The sequence below is a fragment of the Fistularia commersonii genome, chromosome 19, assembly GCF_037954325.1.
Source record: "Fistularia commersonii isolate RoL2024-O1a breed Wild chromosome 19, RoL_Fcom_v1.0, whole genome shotgun sequence".
Classification (NCBI taxonomy): domain Eukaryota; kingdom Metazoa; phylum Chordata; class Actinopteri; order Syngnathiformes; family Fistulariidae; genus Fistularia; species Fistularia commersonii.
The window spans coordinates 1,559,925-1,582,254 of NC_141302.1; the positions used below are offsets into that span (position 1 = coordinate 1,559,925).

The window sequence follows — 22,330 nt, forward strand, 5'->3', positions numbered from 1 at the left end:
TTTAAAGAAATAAAATGTCATTTTATATATCATTAAAGAAAATAGCGGATGACTGAGTGATTTTAATTTTGTCTCATCTATGTAATTTTTATTAAGTATTTGTTAGGAGACGCCACGCCGTTGAGAGAACAGCTGCAGCTGCCGATATTTTTCCTTTAATGCAAAAAAACAGAAATCTATTTTTCGCTTTTACTCATTTCTGTGATTGATTATCACTGATGTGTGCCTATTTTTACAAAATACCGAAATTACAATATCATTGAAACATTCTTATGACGGAGGAAAAAGGCCTTTATAATAAAATCCTTGGGGTTTGGTTGGGGGTCTCTGGTGAGGAGAAACCACAGCGATCAGTCCCGCAGCTGGTTGCCATGGTGACAGTGTGTATCTACACCCATCTGCCGCTGCAAGCGAAGCCCCGGCTCAGGCTGTAGGGGGCGCCGCTGGCACGCCGTCCCCCCCAACCACCCAACGGGACTATGATTATGGAGGCGTTGTCCTCAGAACCGTACTGCAACGCCTGGTGGGACACACACACACACACACACACACACACACACACACACACACACACACACAGTGAGTGACACTCACGGACATCACCCCTTTTATCCCGGCCAAACAAACATACAGCCCCAAGTCCCGCTAGTTAGCTTAGCAAAGTGAATGGAAGTCAATAGTAACTGTTAGCCTCCCGGCGTCTGATGGGCTGTTTATTTGGGTTTGTTTCGTGCGGCGTCCGAATGTTTCCGTGGCAACCGGTACCTGCTGGGCGATGACGTCGGCCGCCTCGGTGGGGTCGGAGCACTGGCAGATGATGTCACAGATCTCCTGGTCGCTCAGCAGGAAGCTGATGCCGTCGGTGGTCAGGACCAGGAAGGAGTCGCTGGCGTGCTGGACCTGCGGGGGTCGAGCGAGACCAGGTCCGAGCTGATTCCGGACAGATTCACCGGCCGCCCGGCGTTTTCCGAACCCGCGTTTCCACTTCCCGCCTCGGCCGCGACCTTCCTCACCGTGAGGCGCCGCGTCTCCGGCTCGGCGATGACCCCGCTGCTCTTCAGGTGAAAGTCGCCGATGCTGCGGGTCATGGCAAGGCGCCCGTTAACGTTGGCCTGGCCGACGCTGTTCCACGACACGAAGCCTCCAGACCTGTGGATCCTGCACACACACACACACACACACACACTTGCCAGTTTTCTGATAGCTTCCATCCAGAAATGCAGATAATAGTACATGCTATGTATGCTAACATCGTACCGCAGCGTCTCGTCGTGGCGGTCGGCCGTGTGGTCGTCGCTGAGCTTCCAGGCGCGTCCCTTCCGGCACAGCAGCGCCCGGCTGTCGCCCACGCTGCCGACCACCAGCTCGGCGCCGGAACGCAGCACGGCGACCGTCGCCGTGGTGCCGGCCGTCAGCAGGGACGCTGAGAGACGGGACGGGACGGGGGTCAGCGGGTCGGGCGAAGCTCGAGCGCTAAGCTATGCGGCGGCGGCGGCGGCGTGTTAGTGTCTGACCGTTGTTGAAGTGTCGGACGTAGCGGAGGAGGGCGTCGTCCGTGGCCAGGAAGGCCTTCTTGAGGGCCGCCTGAAGGTCCTCCTCCTGCTCCACGGCACTCCTGAGGGCACAGAACTACATCTTCACGCAGGAGAAAGGGGCTGGACACCAGATAGATGGTGATGGGACTTGGATTTGGTGCTCTGGGTGTATCCTTGGTTTAAGCTGAGTGTACTTTTTGTGTTCTCTAGGTGTATTCTTTGTGTACTCTGGGTATACATTGGGTGTACTCTGGGTATATTCTTTGTGTACTCTGGGTATACATTGGGTGTACTCTAGGTATACATCAGGTGTACTCTCAGTGTATTCTTTGTGTACTCTGGGCATACATTGGGTGTACTCTCAGTGTATTCTTTGTGTACTCTGGGCATACATTGGGTGTACTCTGGGTATACATCAGGTGTACTCTCAGTGTATTCTTTGTGTACTCTGGGTATACATTGGGTGTACTCTCAGTGTATTCTTTGTGTACTCTGGGCATACATTGGGTGTACTCTCGGTGTATTCTTTGTGTACTCTGGGCATACATTGGGTGTACTCTCAGTGTATTCTTTGTGTACTCTAGGTGTAATCCAGGGGTCGGGAACCTTTTTGACCGGGAGAGCCATAAAAGCCAAATACTTATAAATACATTTCATCAAGAGCCATATAGTATTTTTAATGTACAATAAATTAAATACATCTTACGTTTAATGCGACCTCTGGTTCTGCATGGATTTACTCGAAGTGCAGCTTTATATTCGACCCTTTCATCTATGCAATTTTATCATAGCATATCAGACGTACCGCAGATCCAAATGCAAATCATCGTCTTTTTTTTCTTTTCGCCGTCTTTTCCGTTACGAGGGTTGACGCGGATAAACTAGTTGGCTATATGATAAAATTAATTTCTTCACCTTTACAATGACCTGGACCTGCTCGGGAGCCAATGGTTCCCGTGAAATTTATCTTCAAAACTGATTTCTGTTTACTTAAAAATGACACAGTATTATGAAGAGCCATATATACGCTGGTGTATTTTGTGTGTATTTTGTGTGTATTCTGTGTATTCTGTGTGTTACTCTGGCACACCTGATGAATTTTTCCATGTAGGAGCAGCAGAAGTCGGCGGCCGTCGGTCCGCCGTGTCCGTCAAACACGGCGAAGAACAGCAGGTCGTCATGGAGACGGGCGATGCGGAGGCGGTCCTCGTTCTGCTCGCGGCGACCCAGGACCGACGCGCTGCCGACCCGCGACAGGCTGACCTGAGGAGGACGTTCATCCCTTCGTCAATCCGTCCCGGAGCGTCCATCGATTCGTCCGCTCGATACTACATCCGCTCGCCGAAAGACCGCGATCGACCCGTTCGGCTCTTCTCTGGACACGGCGTGCATTCGTCCAGGAGTTCATCCTTTCACATCACTTCTTCCTTCCACCTCTTCTTCCATTTCCTCACTGAATCAGCTCATCACTTCATGCATCCATCAATCAGTCCTTGTACCTCCTCATTCACACGCCTCTCCTTCCGTCCTCCGTCTCTCTCTTTCTGATTCACTCATTCGCCGTTCGATACTATCGACGTCAAAGTCGCTTCAGTTTTTCCGCTAATTCTCAAGTCCACTTGAGAAGAATTGCCGGCGCCCCCTAGCATGAGGCAGAGGAACTGCGTGCCTCACTTAGTGGCTCTTTGCAGTCGTTTTACGATCGCTCACCACAAGAAAGTAGTAGCACACATAACGTTGTTGACATAATTGGAAATGTAGTTCATCTAGCAAAAGTGTTTAAATATTTTAAAAAGCGACATACAGAGGGACGCCAATCCGGTCTTAGTGCAGAGCATGACAGCAGTCAGCCGTTATTGTGCAATCAAGTTGAGGCTCAACAGCAGGCGGCCTCACCGCACGTCTCCTCTCAGTATTTGAACAGTAAATGTGAAAATCCGGCAAAGCGGTGAAGTGAAAAGAAAAACACCCGTGTAGAGCAAATCACTGACAAATTTAACCATTTCATGCTTTTTTTTTTTCATAGACATTTTTTCTTTCCAAGGTTGCCAAGTGAGGCACGGCCCGAATGGCTGGATGTACCCCAAGAAAAATGGACCACTTCTTATTAGTTCATTGTTGAAATTGCAGTCACTTTTCTTCATCAATCTCAGGTTGTCCCTCATGTATGTTTTTAAAGGAACAGTTCAACACATAGAAAGAGTTTCATAATTTACCTGTTCATTTACCCATAATTTACCTCCCGGATTTGGTACTTCTGCTATAATTTTACTGGTCCGGCGCCCTCGACATCAAATTATCTGGACCAAAATGAGTTTGACGCCCCTGGATTAGCAGTTTTCAGCAGCTCACCTGAGGGATGGGTTCTCCACAGCGCACGCTGGACGGCAGCAGGACCGGCTCTTCGATCCGATCGTCCCAGATCCCCAGCGAGTCCCAGGTGACCAAGCGGCCGCCGCGCTCGCCGTCCAGGAGGGCCGAGCAGCTGAACCGCCGGGCCGACGCCCCTCCGACACACCCCGCCTGCGGTGTGTGTGTGTCAGAGAATCAGACTTCGGTCACGGCGAGCAAAGCTGAACGCCACGCTGGTGTTGACTGGTCATGCATGTTGACCTGAGTGGGTGTGGGAAGGGTCAGCGGGGGGCGGCGGGCCGCCAGGACGGCGGATCTGATGGCGGCGGGAACATGATGCAGCCTGAGCAGCACTGGAGAAAACATGGAAGCTGCTGAAGGAGACCAGCAGAAGAACATTTCAGCCACAAAATACATTATTGTGACAGAGAGGTCATTTTTAGAATTATCTACAAATGTATAGTGGGGGGGGATATAGACCTTTATGGAAAAAAAAATCTGAGTAAAAAAAAAAAAGATCATTCAGTGGAAAACAGATGAAGATTAGTTTAAAAATCTGGAAAAGTAAAACATCTTTTTTTGAAACATTTGTGATTTTTTTCTGATGAAAATCTCTAAAAATCTAGAAAAAAAGAAAGGAATAGATATCAGAAAAAAAAAGTTATTTAGTGCAAATTAGATTAAAATTATTTTGAAATTATTTCATTTGGAAAGATCAGTTGTTTTTCCTATTGAAAAAGGAAGTTAATTCTTATAATTGTTTATAAATGTATAATGAGGAGATATGGACATCTGTAAAAAAAAAAAAAAGAAATTTAATTCAGTGAAAATTTGATTATTTTACTTGTATTATTTCATTATTTTATTTATATATTTTTTTAAATCTGGGGAAAAAAATCTTTTTTGGAAAGATCTGTTGAAATATCCATTTGAAAATGATACGGAAATGGAAAATAAAATAGATAGAATTCATTAAAAGGATGCAATTTTGCAGCAAATACAAAAGAAGGATGAGGAAACTGTACGCTGCGTTCAGGATGTTGACGTCCCACAGGCTGTGGGGTCTTCACTCCCAAACATCTGGACCTGCTCCAGGATCAGGGTCTTCCAGGATCTATTTTAACCCCCGGATAAAGTGTACAAGGAAAATAAACTAATCTCACCCCCCCTGCCCCCCTTCTCCCCCGACACTGCAGTATGAAGGTCAGCAGAGTCCAATATACAAAATGAGAGTGCTATTTAAAGACGGCCTGAGCGACCTTTATCTGACACGATAACACATTTCAACACATTTATCATCATTATGATGATAAAGTAGAACCAGAATGAACCTCCGGGAATAAATCTAAATGTGACAGAGAGCGCAGATAAAATATGAATATGTTAAATAAAGCGGGAAAAACTACGAGGCCCTAATGATAGGTTTTAGTTTTCAACAGAGGGCGGGGGTTTGGATAGCAGGTGACCTGTTGTTGACAAAGGATGCACACACACACATATGTGCTCACACATAAACATATGTAGCAATAACAAACACTGGCTTGCAAGAAAATAATGGAACACAACAGCAAAGCACGTAGACTTTTAAAAGCAAATAGATATGCATTGATTGTGCGATAAAAAGTAAGTCATAACAGAAAATATTGCAACCATAACAAACCCCAGAAAAAAGAAACAATAGTAATGGGTTATTGGGGATTTTATTGCACAGATCCGTGCTTCTGTTCATTCTAAAGAAAGTTATGATAATATAAGTGGAAATGTGAACCCCGAGTTCCCAGGACTCACCTGTGATCCGGTCTCCGTGGCAACAGGTGTCCCCAACTCGACCCGCCGCGGCGCGACTCCCGTCTCCCAAGCCGCTCCTACACCCCCTCCACCCCACACCCCGTGGATTCTTGGCGCCGTGACAGTGGGGCCTTCATTTTCAGTCCTCAAGTCGTATTTTTTCAGGTCATGCTTCCCAAGCGGCAGGTTTCCGATCTAGTGAAACCATAACGCAATCAAAATATTCATTATGAAAATATGGATTTGTGATGTGGGGAAAAGAACTACATTACCCACAATGCCATGGTGCCAAACCGACGCCTCTGATTGGTGGAGATCGCTAGCTTCTTACATGTCAATTATAAGAACAGGAATACGTACAACTTTATTTATCCCGAAGGAAATTGTTGTGCCAGAGTTTCAAGTAAACATAACAATAATAAATAATAGTTGGAAATTGTATAAACAGTATAAAAAAGGGGGGAGAGAATAAGAAATACAAATACAATTATGAAGTGTCTAAGTAACAAGTCAAGGCTATAAAGTGTCTTAAAGTCTTAAGTACCAGGTGAAAGATAGGGAGTGTAAAAATATAGCACATGCAGCTGTTACAAAATGAAATATTGCACAGTTATGAATATATATACAGATAAATTATAACGATTTGCAGTAGTGGGTGAGTTATTTATTTATTTATTTTTTTATAGTTTAAGAACACTTACCGCCGTGAAATGTTGTCAGGTCAGTTAGATATGTTTTTCACGTTGGGTAGGCCAGGGATTATACTCAAACATTTTTAACAATATAAAATAGGGTTAAAAGGAGGAAAGTCATTCACCTGAGCGCCATAATGTGAGTATATTTATAAGTCCGTCGAAGATTCCAATTAGAGTCGTACGAAGAATACCGTCCATGTCGAACTTTCCAGAAGATTCCCAGCTGTGAATCAACCGCAACTCATACAGAAAATAACTGCTATCACGCTAAAAAAACAGCACATTTTGGAAGGACACAAGTTAAAAAATGAAGGTAACAATTGAGCACTACATTACCCAAAATTCCTAAACAAGGTCGCTAACGGTTAGCGGTAGCAAGCTAAGCTAGCGTCTCGGGTTACGGTGATAGACGAGACAAATGTTAAAAGTGACATTAAATCGCTTGTGTTCCGTTGACCTTCTCGGTATAACCTTTAATTTATGTTTTCTTCGTGGAGAGATTTTCGAATTGAAATTATCGAAATGGTCGTGGCGAAAAAAACAGATGTAATGTTACAGGTTTTAATTTTACTTGGCTCAGGGTATATATCCCTACGGTAAATCTGACTTCACGACGTATTATTTTTATCACTAAAACACGTATAAAACACATCTTGGTTTAAATTCTAGTGTGTTTTCAGACGATATTGAATACTTGAATAAAATATTACTCAAGTGAAAGAGGGACGAATTAAAACAACGCAGACTATAAACGAGCTTCCCTCAGATGTCGAAGTTACACGATTTGTCCACTCGATTTGTCCGGGTTTGATTTAAATCTATATATTTCTTATTATATATTTATTTGATTTATATTTCATCAAAACGTATCAAAACGATTACTTTGAACACCTGACTATTAACTATTATTCCTCATATGTTGAGAGTCACCGTCTCTGTGGCGCAATCGGTTAGCGCGTTCGGCTGTTAACCGAAAGGTTGGTGGTTCGAGCCCACCCAGGGACGACGATATTTTATTCCAAATATCGCGAGATTTTGCACTGATATCCATGATCTGGATGATAAACATGTAATACCAATAATCGATACAAAAACGTAATAGAATTAATATTATTGCTAGATATACCCCCGTATCCCAAAAATCAGTGTATTTGTAAATGACCTGCTGTATGTGAGATATACTCATTTAAGTCATGAAAGTGGGTATGTAAAAAGAAGAATTCCTGTTTTTTTTTTGGTTTGTTTAAGCTCAGTTTTTATGAAAATATACCATGTGTCAAACTCACGGCTTGCGGGCCAAATGTGGCCCGTCATGTCATGTCGTGTGGCCCGCAAAACATCTTAGAAGGTCTGATTGTCTGAAAATAAACAAGTCAGACATGTGCGTCGTAAACTACATTTCCTCACAATTCATGCTGATCATGTTAACCGTCAAGTGACGGCATCCCGCCATTAGATCGCAGTGCATCTACTTGGATGCGATTTCCAGCAAGTGGAATGGAGAAATACAAAGGATCTGATGTGAGGCTGTTTCAAGAAAGATGGAATGGTGAATAAATGTTTGTACTTCAAGGAGAAAAAAACGGTGTTATGCATATTTAACATTTTGTATTTGAATGAGTAATGAATTCAGAGTCATTTAACATTAAGAGGTAGTTACAGAAGGCAGAGCTTGAGGCTGCAGAGATGAAGATGTTGAGGTTCTCTGTGAAAATGAGTTTGACACCCCTGATATATGCTGTCATTTAATGACGATGAACAGACCAAAATGAACTAATATAACAAAGAAGTGTCAGAACATGGTGTCAAATAGAAAAGGTCATATCGATAAGGTTATGAGAAAAACAAGCCGAAAATGTATCAGTTAAAAATGCTTCATGTTTGAGCAGCATGACAGAATATGAGTGTAAAGAAGCGTAAGAACTGTATACAAGCAGGAAATCCAAAATCTGGATTTGAAAACAAAACAAAAACACAACAGATGAGACACTCCGATTTTATTTCTAGACGGTTTTATAACGGCAAGATGATGATAAATACTGCGGAGTAGTAAGTTTCCCCGTGAAAGATATCAGGCAATGACCTGAAAGCTGGTTATGTGAGTCCCGAGGCAAATGGGTGTGGATCAATCCAAAGATCACCGTTCACCAGCACTTAACCTCGGAGTCACATGACGACATGCGTTCTCCTCCAGGTGTTGACGTCTCTTCTGGCCTTGGCGAGCAGAGTGTCCCCCTGAAGGCCCTTCCTGGGGAAAAACAGTGAGCCCAGGTCACAAAATAAGATTTATCAGTGAAATTCATTTCCCAGGTGATGTAAAGTCTTCATAAACCTAAAATGCATTTTTTGATATGTCTGAAACCACTAAGTGTAGATCAGCTTGGTTTGTGCTCCTAATATATAAAAAAAGTTTAATCCTTGGTCTTTATTCCAAATTCTTAAAAATAAATACAAATGAGAACAAAAAGCCCTTGACATTTTACATTTTACATTTTATTTGTTAAAATTAAGATTTGGATCTGTACTTTGTGTTTACATCCCAACAGTTTAGACGCTTTATGGCCGAAATAGCTCAGTTGGGAGAGCGTTAGACTGAAGATCTAAAGGTCCCTGGTTCGATCCCGGGTTTCGGCAGTGGATTTTTCCTTTACTGCAACCCCACAGAGCGTAAAAGATTATCTAAGCCAGGTGTCGGTGACCTTCAACCCTCAAAGAGCCACAAAAAATCAAGATAACACTGCATGCATCTTTTTTCCCTTCATGCTATTCGTATCAAAAAAACAGTAGCAGTTATGAAATCAATGAACGGCACCGGATGACACTAAATTTTGTTTCTGCATGCGACAAAAACATTTGGAACTGCAAAATAAAAGGCTCATGGTGGCAGGTTACATTCAAATGAAACGCTCAATATCCATTTGTGTTTGAGCTGGTATTTGTGCGGTGAAAGGCTGAACTTGAATTATCCCCCTTGTCGCAAACCAAAAATGCTGTCCGTGTCCCGTCTTTTTTTATTGTATTTACCGGGGCTGTCGTCAGCAGCAATATATATTTGCAAATGAAATAGTCAGTTAATGTGTTAATGTGATTTTTGGCTCCGGCGTGTGCACGTCAGTTCCGTAAAAACTCCATAATTCGCGTTGCCGATGGGTGTTGCACGACAGCAAGGAATAAACACGTTTTATTTTAACGTTACAGGATCACCGTAATCCTCAAGTTTAGAATTGCAAGATAAAAACAAGAGAATCTCAAATGAAGTTAAGTTAAATACTCATTTTTTATCTCCTGAAGCCACAGGGAGCTGCGGCGTAGTGATGGAAGAGCCGCGGGGCTCCGGAGCCGACAATCCGTGAAATCTAAAGTGCAAACATGAGCACTTTTGCAAACCGAGCCCCTGCAGTTCTAGTTAAATTTAGATCTCAGCATTGGAAGAAATACCACGGCGGACGTTTTCATGGTCCTGCTCCAGTGTCAGATGCTCACGCGGCCTTCAGACACACACCTGAAAACCAGAACGGGGTACGGTTTTCTTTGTGCGGGGGAAAAACGCTGCTCTGCAACATTCTGACGTATCTGAGCATCTGAACCGTCTCAGCGTTGAGGGACCTCGGGATCTCCAGATGGCGAATATACCAGCGCCGAAGGCCCGGTGTCAATTGTTAACTAGAAAAACCTTCACAGGTGCAGGTTTGGGTAAATAATGTAGAGGTAAATGAGCGATGGGGAAGCGTTAGCCCGAAGACCTACAGGTATTGCGAGTGCATCACACACACACACATGTTGTTCTAGTGTGCAAAATAGAGGGATGACCTAATCGATAAAAGCGTTATTTATTAATTTGAAGTCCAAAGGTTGAGGAGACATGAGATAGTATTGGTGTTACATGAAATAGAGAAAGAGGTGTGTTGTAGTTTGTAGTTGTGTCCAAAAAAAGGTCTTTTTTTGAAGGTGTTTTCTTGAGCCTGGAGGGAATAAAGTGTAAACGCCCTCCGTCTTCTCCCCCTGGCAGAGACGACAATGACCTGCACCCCCAAACTGAATCCGTCTGACTCAGTCGCTATTAATATCCGCTTCTGTAAATCCAGTCCGGGACAGTTAAACTGGACCCGAGATAAAGGCCGGGTTTGAGCTGGGATCGGAGACATCTTTTTTGGTGGAGTTACCGCCATGGCGTCCACCGGGAGCGGCCTGCCGGAGGGGTGGGCAGAGCAGTGGAGGAGAGAGAAGGAAAAGAAGAAGAAGGTCATCGAAGGAGACCAAGAAGGAGCCGAGCAGGACAAGCTGGAGCTCAGGGCCATCGTGGCCTACAACGACTCCAGGATCGGGCTGATGAACGCCAGGCCTTGGAAAAGGAGCGGCGGCGGCGGCCTCAACCGGGAGGGGACTTCTACCACCGACTGGCCGGGTGTCCGTTTGTACCGCAGCCGGACGTACCCCGAAGACCTGTTCCTGACCTTGAAGGCGTTCTTGGATTCGTCCCTTCTCGCCGATCTGACGCTGCAGACCGAGGACGGCCGGGGCTTCCGGGCGCACTCCCCCGTCCTGGCCGCCGTCAGCCTCTTCATCCAGGACCGGCTGAGGGACGGAACAGCGCCATCGGCCGGCGACGGAGGGGTTCATCAGTGGTCCCTGTGTCTGGGTCCAGAGGTCAATGCGGTTGGGTTGCGGGCGGTTTTGGAGTTCGCCTACACCGGCGCGGCATCGTCACTAAACAAGGACAACTCGGCTGGGATCCGGGCGGCGGCTCGAGCCCTGGGAGTGTCCAGGCTGCTGGAAGGGGAGCCTTCGCAAAACAAAGAAAAGGAACAAGAGGCCGCCGCCATGGAGATGCAGATCACTCTCCGCGCCATAGAGGAGCTGCGGGTCGACCGCTTGGGTTGCGATGTGGCTTTGGACGTGGACGGAGTTTGCTTCCACGGTTTGTGCACATTTTCTTAATTCTCGCGACTGCAAAGCGGACCAAAGATCGTCCAAACTAAAGCTCCGCGGCAATGTCGACTCTGTCGTTTGTGCTAAAAGCCAACCTAGCTCCGCTCGTTGCTTGTCAGCTGAGTTTACCGCACAGATTATTATTAGCCTGGGAGTTGAGAGGGTCGCCATGGCATTTCAGTCACATGGATGCATCACTTTCACAAAGTATCTTCTCCTTGACCATGACTTATAATGTCAACAAAGAGTCAACGCCGTACTCTGAAGGCCCTCCAGGAAGTGATCTTGCCCTGAACCCTCGGTCTTACGGCGTCTGGACTCACGGCGGTGTCTCCTGTCCTTCCGCAGCACACCGGGTGATCCTGGCCGCCAGCAGCGCTTACTTCCGCGGCATGTTCACCTGCGGGATGCGGGAATCGCGCAGCGCCCGCGTCGCTCTTCCCTTCCACCGGGCCTCGGAGCTGGAGGCCCTCATCAGCTGCTCGTACTCCGGGAGCCTCCAACTCGACTGGGACGGTGTTTTCGAGCTCGCCTGCACCGCTCTCCAGCTGCAGCTCCGGCCGGCCGTCTCGCTCTGCCTCCGCTTCATGCGGCAGGAAATGGAAGCCGGTTCCTGCTTGGACGTGGCGTCATTCGCCGAGGCCTACGGGATGTCGGAACTCCACGAGGAAGCATACGACTTTGTCCTGAGGAACTTCCTGGAGGTGTCGGCCACAGAGAAGTTCTGCGACCTGGAGGCCGGAAAGCTGCTGCGCTTCCTCTGCGACGACGGGTTGTGCGTGCCCTCGGAGTTGGTGGTGTTCCGCGCCGTGGTCTCCTGGGTTCAGGCCGATCCCGAGGAGAGGCTGGAGAAGGCCGGCCTCCTGATGAAGGGGGTTCGGTTCCACCTCATGACCTTCCGAGAGTTCCGGGAGGTTCGGGCCGTCAACCTGCGCATGGAGTGCTCGGGAGACGCGAAGGTGGACCTTCAGGGCTCGGCGTTTCAAGAATTTTGCTTCAGCCCGTCCAGCGGCCGTGACCGGTGCCGGGTCCGGCGCCCCAAAGACGCCCTGGTCCTGGTCGGGGGGGACAAGCTGAACCCGGATGAGGGCTGGCGCATCCCCTGCAGGGAGTTGTGGTTTGCAAACGCCCTGCGCAGTCACACCGGCCTGGTGAAGGACGTGGAGTGGAGGAAGCTGGGCGCCGTCCCGGACAAGCCCAGGTTCAGGCACGGCGCCGCGTCCATGGGAGGACGCCTCTACGTCGTGGGCGGATGTTACTTCTACACCCAGCACGACACCATGAAGTCTGCCTTCTGGTAAACTCTGCACGCAAAACACCAGCCCGGTGTCATGTAGCCTAACGAACATGGCCTCTCATCTCCTGCCCCTTCCGGGCCTCCAGTTACGATCCTGCTGGGAACAGCTGGCTGCAGCTCGCCGACATGCAGGAGCTCAGAAGCAACTTCTCCTTGCTGGTCCACCGGCGGCGCCTCTACGCCATCGGCGGGGATAAGGAGGTCAACACCAACGTGGCCAGCGTGGAGGTCTACGATGACCAGGCGGACTCCTGGAGGTAAGGACGTCCACGGGTTCTCCTTCAAGATAAAAACATCAAAATCAATTGTGCCATTGGCTCTAAACTTAATTTCTAGACGGAGTGAAGCCTCTTCAATATTTAAAAAGATGTTCTCCGTCACCGTATCTCACAAACAACAACATCTCCATGTCTTCCGGGGCGAGTCCGTGTTTTTCGCCGGGCTACTTCGCGGCGTTCGATCACAAAGCAAAAAGTCGACTCAGAAATCGTAAAACTCGTATGTCGATGCACTTGTAAGTCAAGGTACAGTGGTTCTCTTGAGATAAAATCTTGATTTTTTTTAATATCTTATATGAATTATTGTTCCGAAACTCACAAAATGAGGATATTCAATGAAAAAATAGGAGTGTTCCATATGAAAGATCCTGAAAAAGGATCTACTTCAATTAATTACTTCGATCAATTCGATTAACTTCGATTAAAGTGTCCAAACCAACCATGGCTTTAACTTCGTCCGCAGTTGGTTCGGAAGAACTTTCTCCCCTCTTTGCCGACTAACTTTCTTACTTGTGATTGTCTGCGTTACGGAATCGCCAGCGATCTTTTTCTTCTACACCCACATCAGAAGCGCTTTTTCAATGTCGTCGCCTTTTTGTGACATACAAGTAATGTCCTCAGAAGGCTTGATAGCCTTTATGGATTCCTGTTGGAGGCATTGCGATGATATCGGTCACGCGTTCATGATTTGCGATTATTTTGTGCTTAATTTCCCCAGAAAGCATCTTCTTTCTGATGATTCTTAAAAAAATACACAAAATAAAGATTTTAAAATGATGCCACACAAGCACACTGCACCAACTACCTGGACGGAGTGGCCGATGGGAAGCTGGAATTCAGAAGATCCAGCAGCGTCTTAGCAGGAGCTCGGAATTTTGAATTTTCATTTTCTCACTTGGATCCATATCATAAATTTTTTTTTTTTGGATTTCAAGCATAAAATTTGCCCCGATTGTGCTTCTTATTTTTCGTGGTTCTTCAGCTACGCCCGGCCCCTGGCTCAGGCCCTGAGCGGGCACGCCGCCGCCGTCCTCGACGACCAGATCTTCATCTCCGGCGGCTTCGACCGAAGGTACGTTTGTCTCGTGTCCACGTTCCTCTACGCCCCGGAGGAAGGCTCCTCCGGCCGGGCGGACATGACCCACGAGCGAGCCCAGCACTGCATGGAGGCCCTGCGGGGTCGCCTCTACGCCGCCGGCGGCGTCTGCAACCAAAGGGGTTTCTACACCGACCTTCACGCCTGCGAGATGTACGACCCCGTGGCCGATTCCTGGACGGGCTTCGCCTCGCTGCCGGTCCCCCACGTCGGCGCCGCCTCCGCCGTCCTGGAGGACCGGGTCTACATCCTGGGGGGCTACAGCCAGGAGGACTACAGCGAGCCCGGGCTGGTCCACCGCTTCGAACCCAGGACGGGGAGGTGGGAGAACGTGGGGAAGCTTCCGGGGGCCTCCTCGGACCTGAGGGCCTCCTTGCTGAGACTGCCCACGCACCTCCGCGTGGAGGTGTCTTCTGCGTGAAGGTTGGAGGAGGAAGAGCGTCACAAGGCGATCAGGTGAAGAAAGGTCTCAGGGGTCAGAGGTCGAAGACAGTAGATGGAGAAACAACCACACACTCATGACAAAGTGTTGCAGATACAACGTCAACCTATCGACATAAAACTGTATAATCAGTAAAACATTCTTGTGTCTTTTCCATGGGAGTTGTTTGACGAGTCCCTTTTTGGACTCTTTTATTTGGGTTTCTTCGCACTGCTTCCTCTTTGTCCCCCCTTTCCTTTCCTGTCCACTCGGGTCCTGCAAGGTCCTGGTCTCGGTTCCTCCCGCCAGAGGCGAGTCCAGCAAGTGTCGTCGAGACAACCAAGGCCAAAACAAGATAAGGTCCAACGGTAGGTGAGCACTTCCTTCCTACCTTCATGGGCAGTACCGCTCAATGCTGCTAGTTGGGGTCGCCGTGTCCACCATGGCGTAGACTTTCACGGCGAAGGAGCTCATGGTGGCGCCCAGGAGTCCAGGCTTCCCCCTGAAGATGTAGGGTCGCCCGTCCGTATCGGCGTCAAACGCCAAAGCAAAAAGTCGACTCGGAAATGGTTAAGTCAAGGAAGGATCAGGCCGAGGAAGAGGAGGATGTTCACCGACCTTCAGCAGGCAGCGACCTGTCGGACTCCGGCCCTCAGGGGAAGAAACTCCTCACCTGCTGTCGGGAAAATCCGATTTGACAACAACAACTGAGTCACGGTGACGACCCCGGGTCGCCGCGGGTGATGGATCCAGCAGTTTCTCCTCAGGTTACCTCCTTCTGCATTCCTGCGGAGTCGTACAGGCAGGCACCTGGTGATCGCCATGGAAACCAAGGTTCAAGCAGGTGTCTTCTGAAGGAAGGAGTGCAGATCTGTGGAAACCTACCAGACGGGAGGCGGCTGACGCAGAGCAGGCTTTAAAAGCAGGAGGACGGAGTCTTTCTCCAAACATCTGGACATGGACTTCACGGCGCTGGTTCTCCTGCTCCTGCTGGCCGGTCCCGTCCTGGGGGGACGGGGGGACCAGGATCCTGGACCAGACCTGGAGAGGCTGCAGAGGGACCTGGAGGCCCTGGAGGAGAAGCTCAACGCCACGGCGACCGAGGTCAGCAGGCAGAGGGACAAGATGGACCTGCTCAGGGAGGAAAACAAAGGTGACACACACACACACACACACACACTCAGTGTAGACCTTCATTACACACACTCTCAGAACAGATCATCACAAACACTATGATGTAGATCTATCATCACACACACTTAGTAGAGACCTTCATCACACACACACTTAGTGTAGACCTTCATCACACACACACACACACACACACTACGTGTAGACCTTCATCACACACACACTTAGTGTAGACCTTCATCACACACTCTCAGAACAGACCATCACACACACACTATGATGTCGATCTCTCGTCACACACACTCATTGGAGACCTTTACACACACTTAGTGTAGACTTTTATCACACACACTCCGTGTAGACCTTCATCACACACACACACACACACACACACTCCGTGTAGACCTTCATCACACACATTCCATGTAGACCTTCATCACACACACTTGGCTTAGACCGTCACACACACACACACACACACACTCCGTGTAGTCCTTCATCACACACACTTGGTGCAGACCTTCACTCACACATTCCGTGTAGACCTTAATCACACACACTCTCAGAACAGACCATCACACACACACTATCATGTAGATCTTCATCACACACACTCAGTGGAGACCTTCACACACACTTGTGTGGACTTTTATTACACACAATCGATGTAGACCTTCATCATACACACTACGTGTAAAACTTCACATGCACACACTTGGTGTAGACCATCACACACACACACACACTATCATGTAGACCTTCATCATCACACACTACGTGTAAAACTTCAAACACACACAATATCATGTAGATCTTCATCATACACACTTAGTGGAGACCTTCACACACACTCGGTGTAGACCTTCATCACACACACACACACACACACACACACTTAGTGTAGACCTTGGTCCTCACACACACACACACCCACACACTGCTAGTCCAGCTCCATGGTCCAGGCTCAGAGTGCTGCTGGATCTCCTCAGGCCTGCAGGCGCGGCTGAACTCCACCGAAGAAGAGCTGGAGCTGCTGAAAGCATCTGGAGGTGAAGGATCTCTGCAGGCCTGAAACCAGAGTCCAAAGCTGAAGAAGACCAGAAGGTTCCTTCATCTCCTCTCTGCGTCCTCAGATGTTCCTGGCGTGGCCTTCTCCGCCTCTCTGGTGGCCTCTGGAGAGCTTTACAAAGGACCCTGCCTGGACAGAACGCTGGTCTTCAAGCGGATCTTCTCCAACCGGGGCGGCGGCTACGACCCCGACACGGGTGGGTCGTGATTGACGGCCCGCTTTAAGCCCCGCCTCCTATCTGGAGAGACTCCGCCCCCTCTCCGGGAGCTTCACGTTGTCGTGTTCCCCGACAGGAAGCTTCACGGCGCCGCTGGACGGGTTCTACTTCTTCACCTTCAGCACCTTCGGCTACAGCGGCCACCTGACCGGCGCCATCCTGGTGAAGGACGGCGTGCGGCAGGTGTCCACCTATAGGAGCCCGGCCGGCGGCGGCTCGGACGGCGGCAGCGCGGCGGCGGTGCTCGGCCTGCGGGCGGGCGAGAGCGTGCACGTGGAGCTGTGGGAAGGCAGCCGGGTGTTCGATAACCTCAACGGACACACCACCTTCAGCGGCTTCCTGCTCTTCGCCATGTGAACCAGAGCTTTCGCAGAATCGCTAACGAATAATCGCCGCTCGACTTTTAATTTGATTTGTTTCTCTCTGTTAGCTCCGCCCCCTCGCAGCAAGAAGGTGTTCACACACCTGCGGGAGGTTCTCTGGAGACCCCAGACCTGGGAAAGAATGAGTGGATAGTTTTGTTTGCGTTTTTCTACATGACGGCTGAATGAACGCGGCGCACGGCCAGGATAGGCTCCGCCCCCCCACCACCTGGAGTGCAGGATAAGGGGTAGATAATGAATTGTTTTGTTTTTATTTCCTCTGACAAGTTTGAATATAAAAAAAAACAACCCTCAGCTTGCATTTAATGTGATCAAATTCTATTTTATTTTTCCAAATAACCTCCTTGAGTGAATCGCAAACCTGAAAACAAAAGCCTTGAAAGCGAAGCGTGAGAAACAGCGCCCCCTAGTGGTCAGACCAGGTAACCGCAGAAACACTGTCACCTGGATTTTTGACAACCGTCCTGCAGCGCGACAGAAAACACACAACCGGCTCCACACACACGTGCACGTCGGCCGACCCGCCGTCGCTGCCGGTCAAACCAAAGACCCGGAAACTCGGATTTGGGTTTAAATCCGGATTTTGGATCTTCAGACCCGAAGGTGCGGCGGCAAACACATGACACACGCTCTGATGTCGCTGTTCGGGCCCGGCATCTTCCCCACGTTCTCCCAGCGCCGCACGCCGGGGTCGTAGCGGTGCACCATCTTGGTCTCGCCGTAGTCCACGTGGCTGTAGCCCCCCAGCACGTAGAACTTCCCCTCCGACGCCGCGCCGCCGGCCCCGGTGTGCGGCACCGGCAAGGGGGCGAACGCCGTCCACGCGTCGGCGTCCGGGGCGTAGACCTCGCAGGCCATCTGGTCCACGGCGCGCCCGCCGTCGTCCACGGTGATCCCGCCCGCCACGTAGAGACGGTCGCCCAGCGCCTCCATGCAGTGGCGAGCGCGCGGGCGACTCATGGCCGCCAAGGGGACGGCGCCCGTTTCCGGGTGATACGTAAACACACCCGCCAGGCAGCAGTCGGCGGCGCTCAGCCCTCCTGAGACGTAGATCCACCCGGCGAGGACTTTGGCGGCATGACCACCCAGAGGCGAGTCCAGCGGGCGGACGGGGCTGAAAGCGCACGTGTCGTCATGACTACCGACACAAGGTCATTTGAAGGTCAAACAGGAGGCGGGCGCTTCCTACCTCCAGGCGTCGGCGGAGGGGCAGTACCGCTCCACGCCGTCCAGGTAGTCGGGGTCGCAGTGTCCGCCGATGGCGTAGACGCTCCCGTTCAGGACGGCGGCGGCGAAGGAGCTCCGTTTTTGGTTCATGGCGGCGCAGCGTTCCCACGAGTCCCGCTGGGGGTCGAACCTGGCGGCGGGAGACGTGCGGTCAGGTGGACGCCGACCGAAGCGCGAGTCGCGGCGCCTCACCTGTACGTGGAGTCCAGGGTGTCGCCGACGCCGTAGTACTTCTTCCCCCCGAAGACGTAGAGTCGCCCTTCCAGGACGGCGACCTCGTGGGCGAAGCGCGGCGGCGCCGGCATCTCGCCGAGCCGCCGCCAGTCCACGTCCTTCTTGATCCCGGTGTGGTTCTGCAGCGAGTTCCCGAACCACAGCTCGCCGCTGACGCCGCGGGTGCTCAGGTCCTCGGAGATCCGTTCGCCGCCGACCAGCACCAGGGTCTCCTTGGGCAGGTAGACGCGGCAACAACAACTCTGGGGCGCCGCGTCGCCGGAGCAGAAGTCGTCCAGGATCTTCTCGTAGAGCGGCGCTAAGCGGCGCCGCGCCCACAGCGCGTCGCACCGAACCGCCTTGAACTCCTGGAAGGTCATCAAGGGGAAGTGGACCGTCTGCAGAAGCTCCCCGGCGAGCTTCCGGCGTTCCCTTGGTTGCGCTCGCACCCAGGACGCCACGGCGTTGAAGACCGCCAGCTCGGACGGGACGCAGAGCGAGCGGCTCCTCAGGTAGCGCAGGAGCTGCGGCGCCGGGAGGTCCCTGAACTTCCGGGTCGGCGCCACCTTCTGGAACCCACGCAGGACGAAGTCGTCGGCGAAGCGGCGGAGCTCGTCCAGCCCGTAGGCCTCGGCGAAGGCGGCCACGTCCAGGCAGGAGGCGGGGCTTATTCGTTGTCGCAGGAAGCGGAGGGTCAAGGAGAGGGCGGGCCGGTGCTGGAGCTGGAGGGCGGCGCCGGCGACCTCGAAGACGCAACTCCAGCCGAGGGCGGCGGCGCCGCTGTAGGAGCAGCCAATCAGAGCCTCCAGCTCCGCCGCTCGCAGGAAGGGCAGCCTGACGCGGGGCTGGCGGGACTCCTTCATCCCCGAGGTGAACATGGCGCGGAAATAATCGCTGCTCGCCGCCAGGACCACCCTGTGTGCTGGGGGCGGGACCTTCGCATCAGCCGACCAATCACAAGCCGGCGTTTTGAGTGACTTTGCCCCGAGTGACGGCCGAGGAGGTAATCCTGATCTAGATCCCGATCCTAATCCTGTTTCTTGATCCTGTCCTCGTTCTGATCCTGATCCTGTTTCTGTTCCGTATCCCAATCCCGATCCTGATCCTGATCCCGATCCTGATCCTGATCTCCATTCTAATCCTGATTCGGATCGTAATTATTGCATCCTGGATGCTAATCCACATTCTGATCCTGATACAGATCCCGATCATTATTCTGATCTGAAAACCTAATCCTAATCCCAATTCTAATCCTGATAATAATAATAATAATAATAATAATAATTATTATTATTATTTTCATCATCATCATCATCATCATCATCATTATTATTATTATAATCATTATTATTATTATTATTGTTATTTTATGAGATACCACCTGGTTGAGTTGTCACCATGGCAACACACACACACACACACACACACACACACACACACACACACACACACACACAAAACTAATAATTGTATTTTCTCACTAATTTGAAGTTATAATAACTAATGGATGTGTTTTTAATAATTATTCATAATAACAACAATATTTATTATTCTTATTATATGAGATATCACCTGGTTGAGTTGTCACCATGGCAACACACACACACACACACACAAACAACTAATAATTGTTTTTTCCCATTAATTATAAACTATATTAACCAATGGATGTCTTTTCACAATAACAACAACATTGATTATTATTATTATTGTTATAAGAGATACCACCTGGTTGAGTTGTCACCATGGCAACACACACACACACACACACACACAAACAACTAATAATTGTTTTTTCTCATTAATTATAAACTATATTAACCAATGGATGTCTTTTCACAATAACAACAACATTGATTATTATTATTATTGTTATAAGAGATACCACCTGGTTGAGTTGTCACCATGGCAACACACACACACACACACACACACACACACACACACACCTACCGTGGGCGTGTCCATCAGGTGTCTCCAGAATCACGTCGCAGCCGAGCCGCCGGCTCCTCAGCAGCTGCAGGACCTTCAGGCGGCGAGTTTCTTCCTCGCCGTTCTTCTCCTCCCAGGCTGGCTCCTCCTCCTCCTCCTCCTCCTCCTCCTCCTGGTCCCTGCAGGCCTCCAGCAGCCTGCGGACGCCGAGCGCTCGCGCCGCCGCCGCCACCTGGTCCAGGACGTCCCGGTCCAGAGGAGGCGGCGCCCCGGTGTAGGCGAAGTCCAGCAGGACCCGCAGGCCCCGCCCCCTCACCTCGCCGCCGAAGGTCAACGTCCCCCGGCGAAGCCCCGCCTCCCGCCGGAGCTCCGCCCTCACCAGGTCGCTGACGGCGGCCAGGACGGCGGCGTGGACCCGGAAGCTGCCGCCGTCCTGGGTGGTCAGCGTGAGGTCGGCGAGGAGCGAGGAGGTCCTGAAGGACCTCAGCGTCCGGAAGAACCTGGTGGCGAACTGGTCCTGATGCAGAAGCTCCGGCGCATCTTCTGCATCTTCATCATCTTCTGCATCTTCTTCTCCGTCCGAGGAGGAGGAGGAGGAGTCCTCCTCCTCGGAGGTCCTCCCTCTACCGACCTTCACGTCTTCTTCTGCGACTCCACCGACCTCCTCTTCATCTTCTCCGTGGAGCTCCCTGATGCTGCAGGCCCCGTCCTTCACCTTCTCCCTGGTCCAGCGCTCCACCCTCTCCCTCCATCTCCTCATCTTCTTCTCCTCCATCTGCTCCTCCCGCAGGTTCAGATCCACCGCTTCCATCTGGATGGAGAATCAGTGACCTCGGCCTCCTCTGAGCATCTACTTCTCCAAGTTCTACCAAGTTCCTCCAAGTTCTTCCAAGCTCCTTTAACTTCCCCCAACTTTCTCCAAGCTCCTCAAGCTCATCTAAGTTCCCCCAAGTTCCTCCAAGCTCTTTCAAACTCCTCCAAATCCTTTCAAGCTCCTTTAAGGTCCTCCAAGCTTCTTGAAGTTCCTTTAAGCTCCCTGAGCTCCTCAAGTTCCTCTAAGTTCCTCCAAGTTTTGTTAAACTCCTCAAAGTTCCTCCAACCTCCTTTCAGCTTCTTTAAGTTTCTCCAAGCTCCTCAAGCTCATCTAAGTTCCTACAAGCTCTTTCAAACTCCTTCAAATCCCTTCAAGCTCCTTTAACGTCCTCCAAGCTTCTTGAAGTTCCTTCAAGCTCCTTGAACCCCTCAAGGTCCTCCAAGTTTCTCCAAGCTCCTTTAACTTCCCCCAACTTTCTTCAAGCTTCTTGAAGTTCCTCAAAGTTCCTCCAAATCCCTTCAAGCTCATTTAAGGTCCATCAAGCTCCTCCAACCTCCTTTCAGCTCCTTTAGCGTTCTCCAAGCTCCTTTAACTTCCCCCAACTTTCTTCAAGTTTCCTGAAGTTCCTCTAAGTTCCTCCAAGCTCTTTTAAACTCCTCAAAGTTCCTCCAAATCCCTTCAAGCTCCTTTAACGTCCTCCAAGCTTCTTGAAGTTCCTCCAAGTTCCTCCAAGCTCACTCCCTTCCCCGGCCACTCGGATGTAGCTTCCTCTCCAAGGGTCCGCCCTCCTTCCAGGTCCAGATCCTCCTCCTCCGTCCACGTGGAGCAGCAGGATGAGATGCCAGGGGAGTCAAGGGTGGAGGATCGTTGCTCCTCCACGTCTAAACAGGGAGGAATCTGGGTCAGCAGGAGGATCTGACAGCTGCTGAGCTCCGGCGTGAGAAGCTGCTCCG

The 22,330-nt window shown here is 50.2% G+C and overlaps 4 protein-coding genes and 2 non-coding genes across 7 annotated transcripts; 4 read left to right on the forward strand and 2 right to left on the reverse strand.

Annotated features, from left to right (window-relative positions):
- Positions 1–60: 60 nt before the first annotated feature.
- Positions 61–5,740, reverse strand: LOC147223338 (protein phosphatase 1K, mitochondrial-like). The gene is made up of 9 exons (XM_086165575.1): positions 5,676–5,740; positions 4,149–4,258; positions 3,888–4,058; positions 2,626–2,798; positions 1,515–1,615; positions 1,258–1,423; positions 1,014–1,158; positions 766–900; positions 61–520 (listed from the first exon to the last, which is right to left on the reverse strand). Exons 2-9 carry the CDS (start codon positions 4,251–4,253, stop codon positions 389–391), a joined length of 1,128 nt encoding a protein of 375 aa, XP_086021701.1. The 5' UTR covers positions 4,254–4,258; positions 5,676–5,740; the 3' UTR covers positions 61–388.
- A 403-nt stretch (positions 5,741–6,143) lies between these two features.
- Positions 6,144–14,396, forward strand: LOC147223339 (kelch-like protein 33). Of its 2 annotated transcripts, XM_086165563.1 has the most exons (6): positions 6,144–6,683; positions 8,565–8,631; positions 10,380–11,288; positions 11,648–12,596; positions 12,683–12,853; positions 13,857–14,396. In XM_086165563.1, exons 3-6 carry the CDS (start codon positions 10,538–10,540, stop codon positions 14,389–14,391), a joined length of 2,406 nt encoding a protein of 801 aa, XP_086021689.1. In that variant the 5' UTR covers positions 6,144–6,683; positions 8,565–8,631; positions 10,380–10,537; the 3' UTR covers positions 14,392–14,396. The 2 variants fall into 2 exon arrangements, with proteins under 2 accessions (XP_086021689.1, XP_086021690.1); XM_086165564.1 differs by lacking the exons at positions 6,144–6,683; positions 8,565–8,631 and adding an exon at positions 9,901–10,119.
- trnan-guu (transfer RNA asparagine (anticodon GUU)) lies at positions 7,302–7,375 on the forward strand. The gene has a single exon. It is a non-coding gene; the product is annotated as a tRNA-Asn (tRNA).
- trnaf-gaa (transfer RNA phenylalanine (anticodon GAA)) lies at positions 8,932–9,004 on the forward strand. Its single transcript has one exon. It is a non-coding gene; the product is annotated as a tRNA-Phe (tRNA).
- Positions 14,397–15,332: 936 nt separating the features above from the next.
- LOC147223342 (complement C1q-like protein 3) lies at positions 15,333–17,460 on the forward strand. Its single transcript, XM_086165581.1, has 4 exons — positions 15,333–15,544; positions 16,512–16,571; positions 16,656–16,787; positions 16,885–17,460. Exons 1-4 carry the CDS (start codon positions 15,349–15,351, stop codon positions 17,163–17,165), a joined length of 669 nt encoding a protein of 222 aa, XP_086021707.1. The 5' UTR covers positions 15,333–15,348; the 3' UTR covers positions 17,166–17,460.
- Positions 17,461–17,702: 242 nt separating this feature from the next.
- On the reverse strand, positions 17,703–21,797 carry LOC147223343 (kelch-like protein 33). The gene is made up of 4 exons (XM_086165585.1): positions 20,585–21,797; positions 18,611–19,553; positions 18,381–18,548; positions 17,703–18,305 (listed from the first exon to the last, which is right to left on the reverse strand). The coding sequence occupies exons 1-4, from the start codon at positions 21,372–21,374 to the stop codon at positions 17,783–17,785; spliced, it is 2,424 nt and encodes an 807-aa protein (XP_086021711.1). The 5' UTR covers positions 21,375–21,797; the 3' UTR covers positions 17,703–17,782.
- Between the last annotated feature and the right edge of the window lie 533 nt (positions 21,798–22,330).

Excerpts from the sequence above, each read along its gene's own strand:
- LOC147223338 (XM_086165575.1), bottom strand. The coding sequence starts at position 4,253 with ATGTTTTCTCCAGTGCTGCTCAGGCTGCATCATGTTCCCGCCGCCATC. Across the intron at positions 2,799-3,887 it reads GTGGAGAACCCATCCCTCAG|GTCAGCCTGTCGCGGGTCGG; the intron begins GTGAGCTGCTGA and ends CGTCCTCCTCAG. Across the intron at positions 1,424-1,514 it reads CGTCCGACACTTCAACAACG|CGTCCCTGCTGACGGCCGGC; the intron begins GTCAGACACTAA and ends CCCGTCTCTCAG.
- LOC147223339 (XM_086165563.1), top strand. The coding sequence starts at position 10,538 with ATGGCGTCCACCGGGAGCGGCCTGCCGGAGGGGTGGGCAGAGCAGTGG. Across the intron at positions 11,289-11,647 it reads GGACGGAGTTTGCTTCCACG|CACACCGGGTGATCCTGGCC; the intron begins GTTTGTGCACAT and ends GTCCTTCCGCAG. Across the intron at positions 12,597-12,682 it reads ACCATGAAGTCTGCCTTCTG|TTACGATCCTGCTGGGAACA; the intron begins GTAAACTCTGCA and ends CCGGGCCTCCAG.
- LOC147223342 (XM_086165581.1), top strand. The coding sequence starts at position 15,349 with ATGGACTTCACGGCGCTGGTTCTCCTGCTCCTGCTGGCCGGTCCCGTC. Across the intron at positions 16,572-16,655 it reads GCTGCTGAAAGCATCTGGAG|ATGTTCCTGGCGTGGCCTTC; the intron begins GTGAAGGATCTC and ends CTGCGTCCTCAG. Across the intron at positions 16,788-16,884 it reads CGGCTACGACCCCGACACGG|GAAGCTTCACGGCGCCGCTG; the intron begins GTGGGTCGTGAT and ends GTTCCCCGACAG.
- LOC147223343 (XM_086165585.1), bottom strand. The coding sequence starts at position 21,374 with ATGGAAGCGGTGGATCTGAACCTGCGGGAGGAGCAGATGGAGGAGAAG. Across the intron at positions 19,554-20,584 it reads ACCTGATGGACACGCCCACG|CACACAGGGTGGTCCTGGCG; the intron begins GTAGGTGTGTGT and ends TCCCGCCCCCAG. Across the intron at positions 18,549-18,610 it reads ACCCTGGACTCCACGTACAG|GTTCGACCCCCAGCGGGACT; the intron begins GTGAGGCGCCGC and ends TCCCGCCGCCAG.